Source organism: Marmota monax, unplaced genomic scaffold (genome assembly GCF_021218885.2).
Source record: "Marmota monax isolate L192 unplaced genomic scaffold, Marmota_monax_Labrador192_F-V1.1 WCK01_AAM20220418_F8-fsc00166, whole genome shotgun sequence".
Classification (NCBI taxonomy): domain Eukaryota; kingdom Metazoa; phylum Chordata; class Mammalia; order Rodentia; family Sciuridae; genus Marmota; species Marmota monax.
Genome location: NW_026693344.1, coordinates 949,037 through 972,259, shown reverse-complemented (window position 1 = coordinate 972,259; position 23,223 = coordinate 949,037). Strand labels below are relative to the sequence as shown.

General features: G+C 33.8%; 1 protein-coding gene across 1 annotated transcript in view; it reads right to left on the bottom strand.

Moving 5' to 3' along the window:
- Nucleotides 1-22,568, bottom strand: part of Pten (phosphatase and tensin homolog) — a 60,067-nt gene extending 37,499 nt beyond the window's left edge. The window contains exons 1-2 of the mRNA XM_046456813.2: nucleotides 22,466-22,568; nucleotides 3,146-3,190 (exon numbers count right to left, since the gene is read on the bottom strand). Coding sequence (XP_046312769.1) covers nucleotides 3,146-3,190; nucleotides 22,466-22,527 — 107 coding nt within the window. The 5' untranslated portion in view covers nucleotides 22,528-22,568. The remainder of the gene's footprint in view (nucleotides 1-3,145; nucleotides 3,191-22,465) is intronic.
- Nucleotides 22,569-23,223: the final 655 nt, after the last annotated feature.

The window sequence follows — 23,223 nt, the reverse complement described above, 5'->3', positions numbered from 1 at the left end:
GGCAGAGTGAAGAAAGGGATAAGAATAGCAAAAATTTCCAAAGAAGTGATACTTGCCATATAGTTAGCTAAGCAGGTGAGTCTCTTCTTTACTCTACAACATAGCTACATTTATCTTATATAGGAGGAGGGCCAGGGTTGTGGCTCAGTGGTAGAGCACTTGCCCAGCATGTGTGAGGCACTGGGTTCAATCCCCGGCACCACATAAAAATAAAACAAAGGTATTATGTCCATCTACAATTAAAAAAATATTTTTTAAAAAAATCAATACGAGGGGCTAGCGATATAGCTCAGTTGGTAGAGTATTTGCCTCACATGTACAAAGCCCCGGGTTCAATCCCCGGCACCTCCACCAAAAAAAAAAAAAAATCAATACTAGCTAAAGTTTTACTACAAAAGGATTAAGTATATCAGCAAAATAAGCAATGAAATATATAAATCTTTTGAAAATTAGCATTTGGTGAATACTAAGGTTAACTATATATGACTTTATTCCTATCTCCCTTCCTTCCATTACCAGTGTATAGATTATAAAGAGGGAAAAACAAAAAATAAAAAGTATTTGTACCCTAAAATATACTGATTAATTTAACAAGCATCAGTATACTTAAATTTTGATAATTCTATAAGGCTAATTTTACCTAGTCTTAAAAATAATTTAGTGAAAGCCTGAAGAAACTATAGAGACATGAATATTTAATTATTACAAAGTTCACATTAAGAGTTCTTCTTCCTCCATGTATATCATAATTGCAATTGCTACAAAAAACATAACATATTATTAAATGTGGGTATACCTAGTGTAAATATTTTAAGATCTTCCTATCTGTATGTTTCCAAAGAAAAAGATATCACATGTAATTACTATTCTAAAAATTAAAGAAATAAAATAGAAACAACTGTTAATGATGCTAGACTCACTTACCCAGAACCAGATATATAATAAGCAGGGGTGGAAAGAAGGTAAAGGTTGGAAAGTAACATCAGAAACATACTACAGACTGATAGCTCTAGAAACTTTTGAAGAGAACAAAATTGGGGGAGGTTAAAACAAAAAATAAAGGGAACACTGGCATCAACATTGGATGGATTGCTACTATGACTGTTAACTCTCTTAACTTCTGTAGGCTTCATATTCCCCATTTGTAAAATGAGAAGGTTATACTAAAAGATTTCTTTCAGTACTTTCCAGCTCTGAAAGTCCACATTTCATGTGAGGAGGGGGAGTTAATATGCATTAAAAGCTATTCTAGACTAATAAAGAGTTATTTCATTATCTTGGGATTCCAATGTTTAGAAATACAAATCAGGCATTCCCATTCCCAGGCTAGCCCCCAAAGCCAATTTTAACCATAATAATGTAGTAAGTGACCCACAACATCAATAGTACAAGCCTAAATCCTAAGTTCCAGAAAGCAGGAAGCCACTACATACAGGAATGAAAACAATTTCCTTCCCTTTAGATATACTAAACTAGAATAAAATTATGACAATTGCAGAATTTGTCTTTTGACCTCCCTTTTAAGATTCCAAATCCCCAATTCTGAGAGTCTAAGACTGACAAGATCTATTTAATGGATTTCAGCTTTTGACAATTCTTTTTTGTTGTTGTTAATTCAATTTCTGAATAGAGATGTTCAAAAACCACAAAGCTATGTGGTTTTTATTTTCTTACAAAACAACAACAAGGCACTATAAGAAAGGTTAATCTAGAATAGATGACCCCTAAATGCACAGATCATTTGTAAACTGGGCTCACCTAAACTTAAGCATGTTTTATCACTGAAACTCCCCAGGCACACATACACACATCACAATCCGACAAAAATAAATGATCTGCCACATTCCAAACACTATTATGCCAACAATCTCCTTACTTGCTATTCACTCTGCTATGCCATTTTCCTTCTTCCTTGGCCTAAGAGTCAGTCCCTACTGATTCTGTTCACTACAACTCAAATATCCTTCCTTTATGAAAACTGTCATATGGAACACAATTACTATTTCTACTGTTCTCTTCAATGCCTTCTTGTATTTAAGAATTACATCTTCTATAATACTTTAATTTTCACATTAGACTACAAGCTACCTCAGGACTGAACTGGTATCTTATCCTTTCTGTACCCACGCCCAGTGTGTTTCATAATGTCTAACATTTGGCAAGCTCTAAATGTTTGCACCTTTGTGAATCTGAAGAAGTCACTGAAAACTCATTAGACAACAACATTAGTGTCTACTCCACACCCAGTACCTATGAGTTTTATTATTATAAAAGAACAAGGCATAAAAAATCTTTCATTCTTTTTGGTAAAAGATTTAAATGTCCACTGGAGGCATAAGAGAATCTTGTTATAACATTTGATAAATAACTCTACAAAAACAATTGTGACCAAGTATATAACTTTATATATTTTTTTCTATTATAATCATTTATAAATAGAAAAAAAATAAAGGCCAGGTACCAGTCTTTAAAATGTAATGTTTTTCCAATTTTTCAAAAATTAGAAAATGGTTAGTACTTTGAGAAGGAAAAATAGTCTTCAAGGGCAAAATCATTTAAGTATTTTTTTCCCTTCTTTCCCTTCTTTTTTTCCTTTCATGTCTCTATTCCCAAAGTCAAAAGAAAAAGCAGAAAATTAAAGATAAGGTCAACTAGCTCTATCAAGTAGGCAACCCTTAAAACCCTGCCCAAGACAATAGAAACTATCTAATTCAACAATTTTAGATAACTTATTATGTTACAAACCAAATACTCTAATACCTTCTTCAATCAATTGATCAAGAGACTGAATAAACAAAATCATGTACACTCTGGAGAATGCCTCCATGGAAGACATCTTAACAGAGCTCTCCTATGGATTACACTTCAAATAACCACAGGGTTAGGGGCTCAAAAGTGGGCTAGATGCCAAGTCATTTAAAGCAGATCAAGTAACGTGAATCTGTGCCAACATTGTTTTATCTCATCACTACACTTTCTAAATGATCTAACAGTGTTCTCAGTCTTCTTCAACTAATTGTTTTAGGAATACAATTCTAGTAAAATATGTATCTTTAACTCTACCTTACTCTAACAAAAAAATAACTTTCACTTATTAGTTATTTAGAAGATATTTGCAAGCGTACAAATAAGAAAACATACTTACAGATTGTATATCTTGTAATGGTTTTTATGCTTTGAATCCAAAAACCTTAAAACAAAACAAACAAACAAAAAGCCACCATTAACAAAAATGAGCTAACATTTGAAATTACATTAAAAACTATTGAGAAGAACCAAAAGACAGATTCTATTTTTCCTAATCTCGAATACCTTTAAGTAAAAATAAATAAATAACCCAAATAAATAATCATGTCATTCTTAAATAATTACTACATTACATAGAGTTATACAATCTGAAGTAAAGCCAGAGCTTTTCACAGAATATTTTCCTTATCTTCTCTTTTTGGAATAACAAAACAAGATTGAGCAGTAAGAAATAATTTATTGAAAAAGGCAGCATTAGTATTTAACTCAAGTTCACCTAGCTCACACAAATTTGCAAGGTACAAGAAATCTAGTACTCTTAAAATTCAGCCATAGTTTTCTTTCAAACAAAGAGCTTGACATTAAGATTCAAGCAGCAACTATTAACTCTGTAAAAGTTATTAGCATTTTCACATATATACTCTTATTTACCTCTCACAAACTTCTGAGAGGATAGCTTATTCACATTTTCCAGAGGAAAGAGATAGATCTCAAAACTAGTAAGTAAAAGAATCAAAACCAAAGACTATGCCCTCAAGACAATTATGGAACTAAACAGTAACAATTACAGGTACCACAAGTCTTTACTACATGTCAGACACTTATTTAAAGTATTCTATGTATGTAAATTTGTTTAATCCTCAACCTTATGAGGTAGGTAATTGAAGAGTTATAAGAATATAATACTGAAGAACTATCAGAAAAAAATGTAGAAGACAAATGATAAACAGAAAGCTTTATTTAAAAAATGAGTTTTCAAACAAAAAGGGACATGAATACCCAGTAAAATTTTGAAATTTTTGAATGCTGAAGAGACAAAAAGAAGACCCTATAACACTGCCGGAAACATCTGCATAAAAAGAATGTGGAATCAAAATGACAGTGCCCCTTTTTCCTGCCAACAGTAGAGATTCAACACAGAGACACTTTACCACTGTGCTATATCCACGGCCTTTTTTTTTGAAACAGCGTCTCACGAAGTAGCTAAAGCTGGCCTCAAACTTAAGATCCTTTTGCCTCAGCCTCCTGAGTCACTGGAATTAGACACATACCACTGTATCTAACATCTTTAAAAAAAATTAGGAAAAACATTCTGATTTTCATGAAAAATATTTTCAGCCTAGAATTCTACACCAAGACAGAGTCTATAAATCAAATGAGTATAAAATAAAAGTATCTTAAAATAAGCAAACTCTAAAATAATTTTACTTTCCTATATTTTCCCAGGAAGTTACAAAGATATGCCAAAACCAGAGTAGAAAGCAATGAAAACTGATGACAGGTTCCAGGAACTGAAGAATCCAACTCACAGGAGAGGACAGGTGAATCCCCAGAATAATGGTGAGAGGCATCAAAGACTTCCATATAGCAAGTCTAGAGAGCAATTAACCCAGGTTAGGGCTGATAAGAAAGATCCTGGAGACGATAAAACTGACAGAACACCAAATGTGCTCAAACATGGTGGACTTATAAAATTGGGGTGAATTTGTGAATTAATTAAAATTAAGAACATAGAAAACTAAACAAGTAAAAGAAAAAAAAAATGAGACCTTTGTAATTCCAGGGAAAACTAAATATGTAGGAAAAAATATTAGTCACAATATACTATATTGCTAGCCAGGAATGCCATTTATCTAGTAATAACCACATAAAAAGCTCAATATAACCAAAACTACAATATAACTATTAGAAGGAGGGAAAATGGAGAGGAAATCTAAAAATATGTGTGTAATGGGGAGGAGAAAGAGAGTCCATGAACTTGAATGTGAAAAAAAAGCATGTTATATGATAGTACAAGCAGTACTTCAAACTATCACTAATAAAAGTTACATATTTCATTCACACTACAATTGTTACAGGTAGGTTATAAAAGGTTTAGCTGAGGTGAAAAGGCAGAGAATAGAGAATTAGAAATCTGAGTTGGTAAGACAGCTAGAGTCTGTAAAGCAGGGTGCCAGAGATGTGGTAGGTAATGTATAGGAAAAAGGAAAAACAAGTTTGCATAGATTTCACCTCAGGTTTTTGGCAAAGCGCTGGGCTGCATATATGCAGAATCTGAAATTATAATGAGAAGACACCAGAGGCAGTGCAATACTAAAAGAAGCTGGAATTCTGGCCCAACCAGAGAGGAAAGACCTGAGTACCCCTGATATTCAGCTGAGACCACAGAAAGGCCACACTTTAGAAGTAGGGACCATAAGACTGTACAAAAGATAAATCTGAAATAGGCCTACCTTAACAAAGAAAACCAAGCCTAACAATATCAAATCAACCATTAATTTAAATGCCTGTTAAAATGAATCTCAGTACCCTCAGAGAAAATAACAATCTGAATCCCTTCACATTCAAGAATCAATTAAAATTTACTAGACAGGCAGAGCAGAAAAATATGACCCATAACCAAGGAGGGGGAAAAAAAAGTCAACAGAACCAGTTCCAAAATATGTACAAGAATGTAAAGGAAAATGATTAAAATGAGTGAAAAGATGAAAAGTTTCAAAAAAAAAAAAAAAAAAAAATAGACAATCTAAAAGACATAAGATCCAGTCTTCAAAAGTCTAATACCTAAGAAGAAAAGTCTATTGCACAGCCTCAACTGAAGACAGCAGAAGAAAGGTGTGGCAGATTGTATTTCCCAAAATTTCACTGAACAAATATTTGTCAAGCACTTGCCAGAGCTACTACAGAAACAATAGTAATGTAACTTCAAGTACTGACAATTGCAATTATGAAGGCTCCTTGAGAAACCCAGTGGAGAACCTTTTTAAGATATCCCATTCAAAAAACAGCCTAAGGACATTGGATATCTCCCAATAATCCTAAGTAGATGAATCAGAAAAATTAGCATCTGGAAAAGCAAAATTATTTGCTACATCCTTCTGTAGTTATTTGGGAACCATATATATTTCCCCTGCTATATTCACATTTAATCTACACTTGCTCTTAGAATCTGAGTATAATTACAATTGTTATAGCTATTACTAATACATGGAACCATTTTTTAAATACATAAATAATTCCTGCTTTAACCCCATTTAAATAGGTTAGCTCCAAACATCCTAGACCTTAACTACTATCTCCCATATATATCCAATGACAAAGTAAATATGATGGTGAAACTTAACTCTTACCTTCACAGTAGTTTTCTCATACATAACAGAAGAACCAAAATAACAGCTTCATATAATCCCACTGAAAAAATAGTGATTCCCAGTACTCAAGAAAATCTACTCTCTCTAAAGAGGTATAAAACTAAAGGGTGAAGAAATAAGCCATAGCAGAAGTGACCTATAACTCGCCAAAGAAATTCTGGCCATCAAAAGTAATATAAGAGGGCTGGGGCTGGAGCTCAGTGGTAGAGCACTTGCCTGGAATGTGTGAGGCACTGGGTTTGATGCTCAGCACCACATATAAATAAATAAAATAAAAGTCTATCAACAACTAAAAAAAATTTTTTAATTAATATAAGAAATGTTGCCAGGCATGGTGGCACACATCTATGATCCCAGCAGCTCAGGAAGCTGAGGCAGGCGGATCAAGAGTTCAGAGCCAGCCTCAGAAAAAAAGGGAGGCGCTAAGTCAAACACTGCTCCAAAGAAGTTGAATCATTTTGTGCTTTTACCAATAGGCCTGAGCTTTCCAATTGATCTACATCCCTGCCACCCTTGTTAATCCTGTGAAATTTTAGCCATTCCAGTAAACATCAAACAGCATTTCATGTTTTAATTTTCATTTCCCTCAAGACTGATTTGAAACATCTTTTCAAATGTTTATTGACCATATATTTATCTCTTTTGTAAACTTTGTATCTTTTTCTCTTTTTGTCCTTGGCCCTTTCATTTCCTTAATTGTGCTCTTCAAAGAGCATAAGTTTTTAATGCTGATGAAGTCAAATTTGTCCACTTTTTCTTATAAAGTAATTTTCTATGTCTAAGAAATAGAAATATAAGATTTCTTATATCAAAGAGATCTTCAACTAAACCAGAGATTTTCTTCCATATTGCTATCTGTAAGTTTTATACTTTAAAACTTCACTTTTATGTTTTGGCCTATAATCTATTTTAATTTTTGAGTATAATGAGAGTTATACATCAAGTTTTATTTCGTTTTCTGTGTTGTTTGTTAAAAGACTCTCCTTCCCTTAGCAAGACCCTGTCTTTAAATAAAATGTATAAAAAAGGCTGGGGATGTGGCTCAGTGTTGTTAAGTGCCTCTGGATACACTCCCTGGTACCAAAAAAAAAAAAAAAAAATCCCTTCTTACCACTGTGAATTCTGCTGACCATACCTCTCAAACATACTTACAATAATCTGCACATTATGGGAAAAGGTAAATTTTATATAAGTTTATGTTCTGCTACTTATAGATATTTATTACTCTGAGTCATCTATTTTTGTAACCACCTGTGGTCCGTCATTTATTTTAATTCACACTTCTTACTAATGATGGTGATAGGGAGGGAGACACTGAGATTAGGAAGTTCATTTGTACTATTTCAGCCAATCTGTGAATGTAAAAACTACCCTGTGGCCTTGCTGTGGTCCACCCTGCCTGGTGTGGAACAGATGCCCGTCTTGACACCCACCCTCGGGATGGAGTGGAACTCACCCTCTGGTTCTTTCATCTCACCCTTAACTCCAGCACAGCCCTGTGCTGCTGGCCTGCGGAGGGTGTTCTGGTGAGGTGCCAGTGTGCAAAGGGAACTTTAGTTTTTCCACTGGTTCTAATTTGCTGCCCATTTACTTACATGTGTACTGTATTTGTTTACAGACTATAAGTGGATGTATAATTTAAAGCTTGGTTTAATAAACATTTAACCCTGCCAAAAAAAAAAGACTCTCCTTCCCGTACCAACTTAATCTCAGCATCTTTGTCAAAAATTTTTTTGTGGAATCTCTATTCTATGCCATTAAGTATTTAATCAACAGAAACAAAAATATGTTCCTGAAGTCTTGTACACGAATGCTCATACCAACTTTGCTCATGATAAACCCTGAGAGCAATACAAGTGTTCACCACAGGTGAATGGATAAATAAATTATGCCATGTCCATACAATATGAATTAGCAACAAAAACAAATCACAGAAGACTGGACTGGTGGCCCACACCTGTAATTCCAGCAGTTTGGGAGGCTAAGGAAGAATGGCCAGTTCAATCTAGCTTCTGGCAACTTAGCAAGGCCCTAAGTAACCCAGCAAGACCTTGTTTCTAAATAAAAATTTAAAAGAGGGCTGGGAAGGGCTGGGGTTGTAGCTCAGTGATAGAGTGCTTGCTAGCATGTGTGAGCACCATACATAAATAAATAAAGGTCCATTTACAACTAAAATAAATATATATTTTTAAAAAGGGCTGGGGATGGAGCTCAGTGGATAAGTGCCCCAGGGCTCAATCCCAGGTACAAAAAAAAATGACAGTCAACAACTTTCCATGTCATGGGTTTCACATCAGTAGATTCAACCAATGGCAGATGAAGAGGGAGGGTTACATGTATTTCTTTTTCCTTGTCATTATTTCCTAAACAATACAGTATCACAACTATTTATATAGCACTTCCATTGTGTTGTAAATATCTAGAGATGATTTAAAATATACAAAAGAGCTGGGTGAGGAGGCACATGCCTGTAATCCCAGCTACTTGGGAAGTTGAGTCAGGAGGACTGCAGGTTCGAGACCAGCCATAGCAACTTAATGAGACCCTGTCTCAAAAGAAAACAGCTGGGGATGTAGCTCAGTACTAGAGTGCTCCTGAGTTCCATTCCTAGTACTGTTTAAAATATATGTGTGTGTGTGTGTGTGTGTGTGTGTGTGTATGTGTGTAGGGAGAGAGAGAGAACATATATGCATATACTACACTATTTTATATAAGGGACTTGAGAATTTTGGTATAAGCAGGAGGGTCCTGGAACCAATGCTATGGAAACCAAGGGAAGACTATACTGTTAACAAGCAACAAAGAAAAAAAAATTGTTTTAATATTTTTTTAGTTGTAGATGGACACAATGCCTTTATTTTGTTTATTTATTTTTATGTGGTGCTGAGGATCGAACCCAGTGCCTCATACTTGCGAGGCAAGCGCTCTACCACTGAGCCACAATCCCAGACCAAAGAAAATTTTTAAAATACTACTCTAAGAGAAAGAAACCAGCTAAAAAATGAGTGCATACCATATGACAATATTTATAAAAAATTCTAGAATAGGCAAAATTTATCTACAATGATAGAAAGCAGGTGACACAGATGGGTACAAGGAAACTTCTTGTAACTAAATCTTGATAATGGTGATATTTGCATGGGTGGATGGGTAGGTATGGTTACATGTCAATTCATTGAACAGTATACTTTTTAGGGTACATTTTACTCCTCAATAAAATTGAGCAATAAAAAAGTAAGACGAATAGCCTGATTTATAAATATCAGTTGGTAAAATGCAACCTACTTTTTAAAAAATTCTCAAATTTATTTTAATACTAGGGGACAGCAATAAAAAGGAAATCATCATCTTAAGGATTAGAACTTTTAAGAATAAGCAGCAGAACAGCACTGATTATCTAGAAGTATATATCCAATGACTTTCCACAATGATGAAAATGTTGTAGAACTGTGCTATCCAATACATATGTAGCCCCATGTAGCTGCTGCATACTTGAAATGTAGCTAGTGCAAATGAATGAGTCACTTAATTCTTGTAAGTTCAAACATAAATAGCTACATGTGTCTACTGGGTTCAGAGATCTTTAAAAATTCACTGAACATCATACCCATGCCTCCTACTCATGTATGGAAATGGTATATTCTTGAAATAAAGCATAAAATTGGAAAACAGGAATACACTAATAATTAGGGACTTCACAATTTTTAACAAAATGCAGTTTTCTGTCAAGTTCTTGATATGCTTGGTTAATTTTATCATTTGATTAATGAAAATAAAGAAGGAAACTACAACTTTGAATATATTTTCAACAAAGAATGAGGAACAAGTTTGAGTGGAAATGCCAGGAAACAGAGAGAAAGTGTTCATATAATTTTAGAGTTCACGTCAGACAAGGAAGGAAATACTGGCATAGTTAGATATGATACAGATCAGTTAAACAGATTTCAAAAGCTTCATTTAAATAACAGGCTATGAATTCATAAGCAACATAAAAGGAAAGGCTATGAAGAGGATTTAACAACTAAAATTTTGTACAAACAACTACAAATAATTCTAGTTTTTAAAAAGACAAACTTTTTAGAAGACCAACCAATTTAGCTATGAAGACTTACTTACAGAGCTTAGATTTAAAAGATAACATTTATAATGGCCAAAAATAGGAGAAAATAATCATAGATGAATACAAAATGGTAGTATTTATAAAGAACATAGAAATGGTATTAAAATAAAAGGCTGAGGAAGGGGAAAGTAGACCCAACAGAACCATAAAGAAATTAGAATTCCAAATGTTGACAGCTATTCACTACTAGAAATCTCACTACTTGTGGGGGTGAGGGGGCGCGGTTTACAGGGGATTGAACTCAGGGGCACTCAACCACTGAGCCACATCCCCATCCCTATTTTGTATTTTATTTACCAACAGGGTCTCATTGAGTTGCTTAGCACCTTATTTTTGCTGGGACTGGCTTTGAACTCACAATCCTCCTGCCTCAGCCTCCCAAACTGCTGAGATCATAGGTGTGCTGGGATTACAGGCATGCACCACTGCATCCAACTCACTGCTTATTTTTGTAGTCACAGAATTCAAATGGCCAAGAGACGCAAGACATTATAAGACTGCCTGCACAAAGAATTTTCCTTATTTTTAAGAGAATTCGTTTAAAAAAATCATTAAGAAAAAAAAAATCTGGGGGGAAAAAAAAAAACAAGTTGAAGACAGGGTCAGTACACACATAAACATACCCCAACAAAAATATATAATATATACTGCCAATAAAACAGCAAAAAGTCACTTAACCTCACAAGAAAGTTAATCAAATCACACTTTTTGCCAACAAACTACAAAAAGTTAAATGTCTATAGAGGTTGTAAAGAAGGGAGGAAGCACTCAAACATTTTGGCATTAATATACAATGCCATTTTTTAAGGCAAAAGTTTAAATCATGGACTCAATTGACCTAGCAACTCCACAGCTTTTCCTTTAAGAATACATTTGCAAAATAACACCAAGATACTCATGTGAAGATATTTATTAGAGCACTGTTTTCATGGCAAAAAAAAAAAAAAAAAGGAAACAAATATTCATCTTATGGCAGTGTTAATTATGGTATGATTATAAAATGAAATTAAAGGTAGTCAAAAAAAAAAAATAACAGCAGATGTCCACGCCAATATAAAAGATATATTGATCGAATGTAAAAAGGAGATGTAGAATAGTGTGCAATATTTTTGCATTTGCTCTTTAAAAAGTTTATGAACAATAAAATCATTTTAAAAAAAATTTTAATAAATGTTTGGGAATAGGGTCTGAAGGTCAAGAATATAAAGTAGGAGAAATTTATAGGGGACATTTATCATCTTTAGGCTGCTCAGCAATCAAACACCGTTGCAATCTGGAGAGAAGTTCAAGAGATCAGAAGAAGGTATTTCTTTCTTCATCTTTCATCACATGTACAGGCCTGAGGCCAATTAGGCCCTTCTGCTTTGGACACTGAATTTTAGTGCGTAAGGGCAACAGGCAGACGTTAGGGATTCTTCATAGACATGACCGGTGTTGCTGAGAGTTCATGAGCACAGTCACCAATATATAGTCATGGCAGCAGTACCTGTGCTTTAGCAAGCATCCAAGCAGCAACAGTCTAAGCAGACTGATCTTGTTACAACCTCCTGGTCATATTTTGCTTCCCTGAGCTTCTGTCCAACTTCTAAACCAGGTTCTCAAGCTATAAGCTGCCTAGTACTTTTCAAAAAAATTCCTTTCTAACTAAGTTTAATTAGTCCCTTTCTATCCTTTTCAACCAAGAACTCAAACTTCCTTTTTTGCCCCCATTACTTTCCTATAGCTTGAGTGAGCGTTATAGAAATCATATGCCTCTCTAAAAACTGAACTTCATGATTTCTTAGCTAATACTGTGAGCAACAGTCAGGCTGATAGCAGAATAAACAATCTGGGTAAAAGAAAATAGTACAGCATTTTAAAAAGTGTGTGAGGGGGTGAGGGTTTACATTCTTTCAAGGAACTTGAATATTACTTAGGGAAACATTCATCATGGCTGTCCCTCCCACTTCCTCCTCTCTCCTCCCAAAGATTTCACACCCACAGTTGGCTCATTGTCTTGAAGGTCTGACACAATAGAAAGGCTAAAAAGGCAAAAAAACAGCACTTTCCAAAGGGAAATGGGAAATTTTGCCTATAGATACTTGGAAAGTAGAGACTAAAAACAGAAAGGCAATATTCCCAAAACCTGGGTTATCTAAAATACATCTTTCTAATGAAACTATATTTTATTTCAAATAATTTCCATATACAAAAATCTTTTTACTTACACATGAGAACAAACACTGTCTTCATTTTTAAACATACATACATATCTATGAAGTTTAATTTATAAGTTAGGCACAGTAAAATATTAATAAAATACAATTACAAAATATACTATAATAAAAGTTATATAAATATGGTCTTTCTCCTGAAAGAGTAAAGATGAATATTGATTATTTCCAGACCATGGTTGACCCCTGATTAAAACCTCAGAAAGCAAAACCACAAATGAGAAGAGTAACTTGCAGCCACATTAAAAAATAAAGAGCCAGGCATGCTAGTGCATGCTTGTAATCCCAGTAATTCCAGAGGTGAAGGCAAGAAGATGACAAGTTAAAGGCCAGTCTCAGCAAACTTGGCAAGACCCAGAGCAACTTAGACCCTGTCTCAAAATTTAAAAATAAAAAATAAGACTAGGGATGGATGTAGCTCAGTGATTAAGGAAAGCATCCCTGGGTTCAATTCCCAGTACAGGAGGAAAAAAAGAAAGAAAGAAAGATCTCTGCTAAATGGTTAAGTATATGAACAATTATCAAAGCTAGTATTATTATAACTAGTTTTGTAACTCCATTGTTTGTTTTCTATGACTTAAGACACTAATGCACTAAAAATTATTAATCTTGATACATAATGTATAAGGATGTAATTCTGTGATATCAAAGGCTGAAAGAAAAGGAGAAATGGAGCTGAATAGGAAATAAATTTTTATATGCTACAGAAAGCAAACTAATACTAATTGAAATTAGTATTGTAACTTTTGGATGCTAAATGTAATCCACCAAGAAAATAGCTATACAACATAAACAAAAAGGAAATGATAAAAAATGTAAGACATTTCATTACAAACTATTAAAAGAACACAAAAGACAGGCAGAAAATGAGGGACAGAAAAGTCATAAAACATACAGGAGAAAAATGCTAAAATGGCAAAAGTTAATCCCTCTATATCAGTAATAAACTTATGCGTAAACATAAGTGTACCCTGAACAGCCAAAAACAACCAACCAACCAAAAATCTCTTTAAATATCAGAACAGAGATGGAGGAAGGAAACTCTGATTTCAAAAATTTACAACAGTAATGGAAATAAAAATTTACAACAGTAATGGAAATAATGCAGTCTTCGAAAAAAGACAAAGAGACCAATGAAATACAACAGAGAGCTCAAAAGTAGGTCCTTCATTAATTGACAAAGATGTCAAACCCATTTAATGAGAAGAATGGCAACATATGGTGCTGGGAAAACTAGATATCCATATGCAAAACTGAGAAACTGGACCTGTACCTCATACCATACAGAATATTTAATTAAATGTAAGAGCTAAAACTATAGAACTCTTAAAAGACAAAAACAGGAGTATTCATGGTTCATGATATGAATTTGGAAATGATTTCGTGGATATGACACTTGAAAGCGCATCCAAGAAAACAAATTTTACTTTAACAAACTAAAAAGTTTCTGCACAGCAAAGGATACAACTAACAAAGCAAAAAAGCAGCTCAGAGAATGGAAGAATCTAATAAGGGATTCATATCCAAAAGAGCTCCTAAAATTAAAAACAAAAAAAACCAAAACTCCCAATTTATAAATGGGTTAAGGACTTGAACAGACATTTCTCCAAAGATGATATACAACAGTTAAGTACATAAAAATGTTCAACATCACCAATTATTAAGGAAATGCAAATCAAAACCGTAGTGATGCCACTTCACACTTGCTAGAATGGCTATTACTTTTAAAATAAGAGTTAGTGAGGATATTGAGAAATTGGAATCATTGTAAACCACGGGTGGAAGTGTAAAATGGTGGGCTGGGGATGTAGCTCAGTGGTAAAGCGCTTGCCCTGTCATATGCAAGGCCTAGGGTTCCATCACCGGAAAAAAGAAACATAAAACGGTGCAGTCACTGTAAGAAACAATATGGCAGTTTCTCAAAAATTTTATCAAATTACTGTATTATCTAGCAATTTCATTTTGGGGGGTATATACCCAAAAGAACTGAAAGCAACACATTCAGAATTATTCACAACAACCAAAAGGAACCCAAGTGTCCATCAATGGATGGATGGACAAACAAAATGTGGCATACACATACAATGAAATATTTATTGTTCAGCTTTTAAAAGTTAATTCTAATACATGCTACAAAATGGATGAACCTTGGACACATGTTAAGTAAAATAAGTCAGTCACAAAAAGACAAATATTGCATGATTCCATTTGTAGAAAAGTCAAAACACATAGAGACAGAAAGTAGAACAATGGTTACTAGTAACTGAGTGGAGAGGAGATAGTTACTATTTAATAAACTTGGGTTTCAGCATGGGATGATGAAAATATTCTAGAAATGTATAGTGGTAACAGTTACAAAACAATGTAAATGTGCTTAATGTCACATGTACACTCAAAAACATCTAAATGGCAAATTTTATCTTTTTATATATAAAAATATATATTACTACAATAAAAAAATTACTCTCCTCTGGCCCTATTCATAATCATATTCTTATTTCTGCTTCTCCCCAGAGATACTTAATTCAGTATTTCTAAATATTATTCATTATATTGTTTGCTATGGATTTATTACCTACGTCTTTCCTATCATGGTAGGGCTGGCTTGCACAATTAGTTGTACCCTCGTACCTTCCTTATTTTAAAATCCAACTAATAGTAATATCACAATTTGGGGTTAAATCAAGAAACGCTAATTGGTTTGGGAGTTTTGGTTTTGTTTGGGGCTAAATTGCTGAGGGTGCCTTTGAACTGCAATGCTCCTGCTTCAGCCTCCAAGCTGCTAGGATTACAGGTATACACCGCCCCTCCCCTCCAGCTAACTAGTACATTTTTCTAAATTTGTTCAGTTTTCTAAGAATCTACTTCATTTTCCCCCCAAATATTTCAACATTCACCTATCAGTTCAATTTTCTTTCCTGAAGTCTTCTGGCCCCCTGTTCCAAACAGAGCTGGTAGCTCTTTAGCTCGTAGTTCAGTTGTCATCTATGGGCTTTCCTTTATTGCTTCTGACCCTTCTCCTTTCCTCAGTTTATTCCTTTGTTTCCTGAAAGCATATCTTCTAAAACACTCCTAAGAAATGTTTGTTATGGTTTGGATATGAAGATGTCCCCAAAAGTTCAGGAGTAAGATAATGCAGAAATGTTCAGAGGTAAAGTGAGTGAATTATCAAAGCTGCAACTTGATCAATAAATTAATCTCATATGGACTGACAGACTCTAGGCAAGTAGGGTGTGACTGGAGGAGGGGGGGTCACTGGTGGAATGCCTTTGGGATTTAGATTTTGTGCTTTGCAAGCATTACTCACTACTTTCTGTCTTGCTGCCATGTCCTAAGCTGCTTTCCTCTGCCACACCCCTCTGCCATGATGTTCTGTCTCACAGCTATGGAATCAGTTATGGACTCAGACTTCTCAAACCAGGAGCCCTCACTATGTTGTTCTTGTCGGATTTCTTGATCCCATTGTTTTGAATTCAAGAGCATTTTCTCTCATTCTGGAAGGTTTCACCTAGAGAATTCTAGGCTACAAACAGAACTTTTGAGGTAGTGTGCCACCATCTTCATCCTTTAATTTTCCTACCAGGAAGACAGATGTCAATCATGTTCCTAATCTCTCCTATAAAGAATCCTAAAATACTTTTAAGATAGTCTCTTTATTTCTAGTGTTTTAAAACAAATTTCATAATAACTTGCCTAGCATGGGCCCTTTTTCCATTTATTCTGCTTGATACTATGCAGGTAGTTTCTATCGAGAAATCTGAATCCTAAAAAAAATTTCCAGTATTAATTCTTTCATGATCTCCCCTCCTAGATTGTTGTTGTTCTGGTTTTTTGTTTGTTTTGTACTGGAGATTGAACCCAGGGGCATTTTGCCACTGAAGTATATCCCTAGTCCTCCTTTTTTTGAGACAGGGTCTCACTAAGTTGTTGAGAGCCTCACTAATAATCTACTGAGGCTGTCCTCCAATTTGTGATCCTCCTGTCTCAACCTCTCAAATTGTTGGGATTACTGATGTGTGCCATCCTGCCTGGCTCTCCTTTTTTTCTCTTTATGAAGCCTGTTGAATAAAAGTAGACCTCTACACAATGATTCTACAGTACATTCTTAAATAATACAATTCACAAATACTATTCTACAATACTGAGTATCTAAAGCAGGCTATATGTGTATTAACAAAGCAAAAGCTCATACACATAGACTTAATTATTGATTTTATGAATTTATACAGAATCAACATTACAATCTCAAATGCCATGTGAACAGAGTTTTGGCAGATCCTTCAACTTTTTAAAAGAAATTAGAAATACAGCCTTTTACATAAACCTTCCTGATTATTTTTAAGTATAGACAATAAATTCCAATTTTAACACTATGTGTGGACCAACACTGTATTAAGCCAAGGGAAATGAACAGGCTAGACTAGCCCAGGAGTTTATAGGTTTTGTCCTCAGGTATATGAAATAATATAATTATTTTAAAAATCAGCTTTGGAATCTAACAGACCCAGATTCAAACTTTCAACCTCACTATTTACCAGCTGTGGTTATTATATACTTGGAGCTCAGTCTTGCAATAATTTAAAAAAAAAAAAAAAAATAGACTTATCCATTGTTTCATATGCTGAGCTTCTTTACCCATTGTAAGTATTTGTGTTACAGGTTTAAGAATCTATGTTCTTCCTTAATGGCCTGTTATATACATTTTTATTTCTAAAGAAACTTTTCAAATGTTTTATTAATTCTATGTTCATCTCTCAGAAATGAACACATTATCAGCTTTGGAATCTAACAGACCCAGTTAAACTTCCTTTAATAGGGATAGATTTACTGTAGAGATTTAATATAACGGCACATGTAAACAACTTATACAAGTTATACATGTAATTAGTATGTAAATAAATCCATGAAAAATGTTATCTACTATTAAAATACCAAAAGTAAATTGGTTCCCAAAATAAATATAAACATTGTTATAAACACTGTCTATTCCATTGAAGGTCCTTATTGAGGGCAGGGGACGGTGGAGGAGAGAGTAAAGAAGGGTTAGGGGAGGAGAAAACCAAGGCAGACAATGGAAAAAAGAGTTATCTTTTGGAGCGGCCAAAAAATGTTCTGCCATTTGACAAAGGTGGTAGTTGTATTGTGAAGGTACTAAATGTCACAGAAATCATACACTGTAAAATAAGTATTTCGTTATGTGAATTTCTGCAATAAAGGAAAAAAGTGGGAAACAGGGAGACAATATAAGGGGGGGGGGGGTCAGAAACTGTTAAAAAGGTTAAATGGACCTAATATTCCTTTCTCTAAATTATTTTTAAGTCTGCTTCTAATCTCTTTTCAAATTCTCTTTTTAACAGAATAGCCAATAATGATAATGTTTAGGGCAAAACATATCCTTGTTAATGAAAATCCACTTATGGGCTACAAGTATAGCTCAGTAGTATAGAACTTGCCTGCACAAACCCCTGGGTTTGATCCCCACCAAATAAGTTGAGAGAGAGAGAGAGGAGACACACACACACACACACACACACACGGAGGAAGAGAAGGAAGAAAGAAGAGAAAACCAACATAAGATTCAGTGCGACTGAGAGATGAATATAGAATTAATAAAACATTTGAAAAGTTTCTTTAGAAAGAAAATGTATATAACAGATTAAGGAAGAACATAGATTCTTAAACCTGTAATACAAATACTTAGAATGGGTAAAGAAGCTCAGCATATAAAACAATGGATAAGTCTTTTTTTTTTTTAATTATTACATGTCAGAAGACTGAGCTCCAAGTATTTCCTTTTAATAACTTAAAGAATCTTCCCACAAAAAACTTTCCAATAAAAAAGGAAGTGAATAATTTCCTATAGATCCAGAAAAGAGGAAAGCATTTTTTTCATTTTCAACATTTCCCAAATTATGCTCCATGATACACTGTTTTGAAAAAATATTTAATATACCACAAAAAAAAAAAAAAGAAAAGAAAAAGGAGGTGGAAGGAAAAGAAATGAAAAGGAAAAAAGAAAAGTTACATACTACAATCTTACTCTTGGAAGATTCACAATGAATTGCAAAAGTTCTACAGTAGGAAAGCCAGTTCATCATTATTAAACTTATATTTTGATTTATTAGGGACTTAACAGTTCTCAAACTACGCCTCTTAAACACATGAAGCACCAATTTATTAAACTCTTTAGATTTATACCAGATCACATATAAATTAGATAATTAAAATATTAGCCCAAGGAACAACATTAAGATACATATAAAAAAAATAATCAATTATCTGAAGAAAACTTTCATATTACCACGAAGCAAATGCAAGAACTTAGTGGCAAGAAATAAGGAGGAGAAAAGATAGTAGTTAAGAGGAAAAGGAACTTTGGAAGAGTTATTAGCTCTTTAATTCCCCTTCTATGAGATGTCTCTGTCCTACTCTTTCAGTTCTGAATGCTTATGAAGCAAAACATTTGCAGTTAAGATGTTTAAAAAAAAAAAAAAAATTTAGTTTGGTTCACTTTCCCCCTTTCCCTTGATTTTTTTTTTACATTAATTCCTGATTCTTGATGGTTATCTCAAATGGAGAAGTTAAATATCGGTAAATATTTGCCTCAAAAATACTTTGAGTATCTCAAATGTAAATTCTCACATTGCCATAACAAAATATGCACCCTTATCAATAATAATACTGGATCATTACAAATATATAATTAAATAATAATGGATAGTTTAAGCATGAATATATTTGAAATTTAAGTTTATTTTACTCAAGGAAATGATGTAATGATGACCACAAAGACCAGACTCTGCACAACATTTTCTGATGGGTGGGAAAATCACAGGGAAACTATGGAATTAGAGAAAAGGGAATAATTTTAAATGCCCTTTGGATATCTTGACACAAAGGGAAGGCAAAGAAAAAATCTAACTGAAAATGATTTTAACACAAAAGCAAAAGGTATGTGAAAATGAAACATTTCCACTGAGGCGTTATCAACTTTGAACCAAAAATAAAGTCACTAGTGATTATTACAAATGTGGCTGATACAGTGTGAAGCAACCAAAAATAGCTATTTAGGCACTGGATACATCAACTGATCCCTTGGAGAACTCAATCCTAACAGGAATATTATTAGAAATTATGCTTTCATTTTAGTTTATAGAAAACACTACATCTTCCTTCCTGGTTACTGTTCATCCTTTTGGTTATAAAAGGGGAGGAGACTGAGTAACAGAAACTATCAATGTCTTACTGGCCATTTACTCACCAATCAAAAAATCAAAACAAAGGCTGGGTGTAATACCAGTGACTTGGGAGGCTGAGACAGGAGGATCAGAAGTTCAAAGACAGCCTCAGCAACTTAGCCAGATCGTAAGCAACTTAGCCAGACCCTAAGCAACTTGGCAAGACCCTGTCTCAAAATAAAAAATTAAAAAGGGCAAGGGATATGGCTAATACCAATATTATAATGGGTGACAAGATCAGGTGGCTAAAGGAACCACTGACTAAGTAACAATCCAGATACACAAGATTTTTTAGGAAAAAAAGTTCAGGAAAAAAAAAAACAGAAGCCTAAATAAAACAAACTACATAAAGATACACAGAATAAATTTCAACTTTGGTTACTTTACTTTGTAAAGTAAATATGTGAATCTTTTAATTCAAAGGCATAAAGACAGGAGTTATGAAATTAGAAGATGAGGGACAAAAATAGTTTCCAACAGAATTTTTTTGAAGTTATTATAATCTAAAGGTGTAAGCTCTAAAAACTGGACTCCATCGGTAACCTAAAAGATTATCAGTCACCCTTGGTGACTTATTCACACTAAATATAAAAATTAGTGTGCCAGATTAATTTATCATGAGAACCTTATACACATTAGAAAACTTGCCCTCTATTCAGAATACTCATACTTTTTCAGTGTGACTACAGGAATAATCTGGCTTGATTGAATTAATACTCGACTGAGTATAGGATTATAGTAATGTCAAGTAAATCTTCTTTTTTTTAAACTGGGGATTGAACCCAGGGGCGCTCTACCACTGAGCTACATTCCCAGACCTTTTTACTTTCAAACAGGGTATCACTAAGTTGTTGAGAGCCTTACTAAGTTGCTGAGGCTAACCTGAAACTTTCCACCCTCCTGTCTCAGCCTCTAGAGTCACTGGCACTTCAGGGGTGCACCACAAAGCCAATGAATTAAGTCATCATGAGATATCTCATTCAGACCATAAAGAGTCTGATAAACATTTCCGCATCACAACTGAAAATACATGTCTAGTGATCAATGGTACTATTCATGTCCCAGACTTGCCACCTCTCATGATTCAAAATTTACCTTCCTCATTTTTTTTTTTTCTTATGGCCTACTCCATTTTCTTTAGGTGTGTTAGTATCACTGACAGCTATATCTAGCTGCTGCTTCCATGGGTCTACAATGTTACGTAGCATCCCTGCACTGTGTCTTGCCTAACTATGAGAAGGCAAATTCATTTTCCTATTTTCAAGTGCTTAACAGTACCTCTGACATTCCCATGTACCACCTAGAAATTTAATAGAAGGTACAAAGAGATGATAATGATATCTAATTCTGAACACAATAAATGCCAAAAAAATTGAACGGAACGCAACTCAGTACTTCAAAAATGTAAATAGACTATAGTTCCAATCAAGTTGCTAAAAATTAACCACTTAAAAAAGCAACTTACATGCAGCTCATAAAAGGGCTTAATAGTTATATACTTATGCAAATATTATAAAAGGATTCTACATCTGTATGATGCTTTATAAATTACAAAGTACTTTCCCACCATTCCAAAACTTAATTCCCACAATCACCAACTATTTAAATTAAAAGGCTACACAAAGACATTTATGAAAGAGTATATGAAATCCAGAATTTTAACTTTTAAAGTCATTAAAGTTTATATTGACAATTTAGTGTTAATTTAGTCATGAATTTATATTTTTCTTCTGAAATCAGAAAAAAATTAAGATTATGCACAGCAGACAAATTCCCATGTAGTCTTGGGTCATAAATGTTTTAAAAAGTAATATTTAAGGGGCTGGGGATATGGCTCAAGTGGTAGCGCACTCTCCTGGCATACGTGAGAACTAGGTTTGATCCTCAGCACCACATAAAAATGAAATAAAGATACTGTGTCCACCTAAAACTAAAAAATAAATATTAAAAAAAGTAATATTTAAGTGGGTCTTGAGAAAGACACTGTTATGAACTGAATAATAATTATACTTAGAAAATTATGCAAAAGTGTTCAATGATTAATCTAGGCTTCGAATGCCAAGCAATTCCTTTCTTTAACCATTGTGCCAAACACTTTTCAGATTCTTGGTACAGGTGTGCCCCATTAAAAGCTGTTCTACAAAAAACTACATAGTATTTAATCTACCCAAGGATTTTCAGCCTAATCCCCAACTGTGGAAAAACAAAAAGACAAAAATATTGTAATGGAATCCAGGCACTAACCTAGTGAGAGGCATTTTACGGAATCTAAGAAATCACATCATCTAAGTACTTAATTAGGTTCTCATCAAATAAGCTGTAGTCCACTGAGTTAACATTAAGTTAAAAATAGTAAGTTAAAAAAAGGAGTTACAGAACATCATAAAGCCTACACCACAATGTTTTTCTTTTTTGTGTTTTGGAAATTTTTTCTAAGTGATAATATAAATATAATACATCAATATTTGAAATAAAAAAAATCAAAAGAGTTCTTACCTTACTACATCATCAATATTGTTCCTGTATACGCCTTCAAGTCTTTCTGCAGGAAATCCCATAGCAATAATGTTTGGATAAATATCTGAGTACTTAAATTAAGGAAATATCTGAAATATGCAAAATGCAAATATGCACAATTTTAAAACATTGGCTAATAAATAAAAAGGGTGTCCCCACTACAGCAAGTTATAAAACTGTGTGAAATGTATCTGTAACCTATGATGCATAATTAATAAATATTGGTAAATACATTATTTACAAAAAGATCCTCAAAACAATTTTATAGCAAAATAATGTTTAAACCCCTCTACTTAGTACACTGAAAATGCACCTAAAGTAAAAGGTAATTTCCACATTTATAGTACCTATGTATTAAAAAAAGAGCAAAACCCTAAGATTTTGTAAATTATAAAACTAATATATGGGGGGATAAAAACAACAAAAAAAAAATCTGCACTTGCCTGAAAAGACTTAACTGTAAGCTTCTAATTTTTCATGTTAAAAAAGGCACTAAGGTGTAAAAAGTGGATGAGTCTCAGGAAGTTATATTTAAGAACTGGCTATACCTCTAACTAGTTATATAATTTGGAGAAGTCATTTAAACTTTCTAAACCTCAATTTCCCATTTACATAATGATTATGTTCAAAGAGATAAACTCTTAAAAGTCCCTTCTAGTCCTGGCTATGACTCGATACATCAAACTGAGGTTGAAATTTTATTATTGTCACTTCTAACCAATGTAGTCAATATTTAG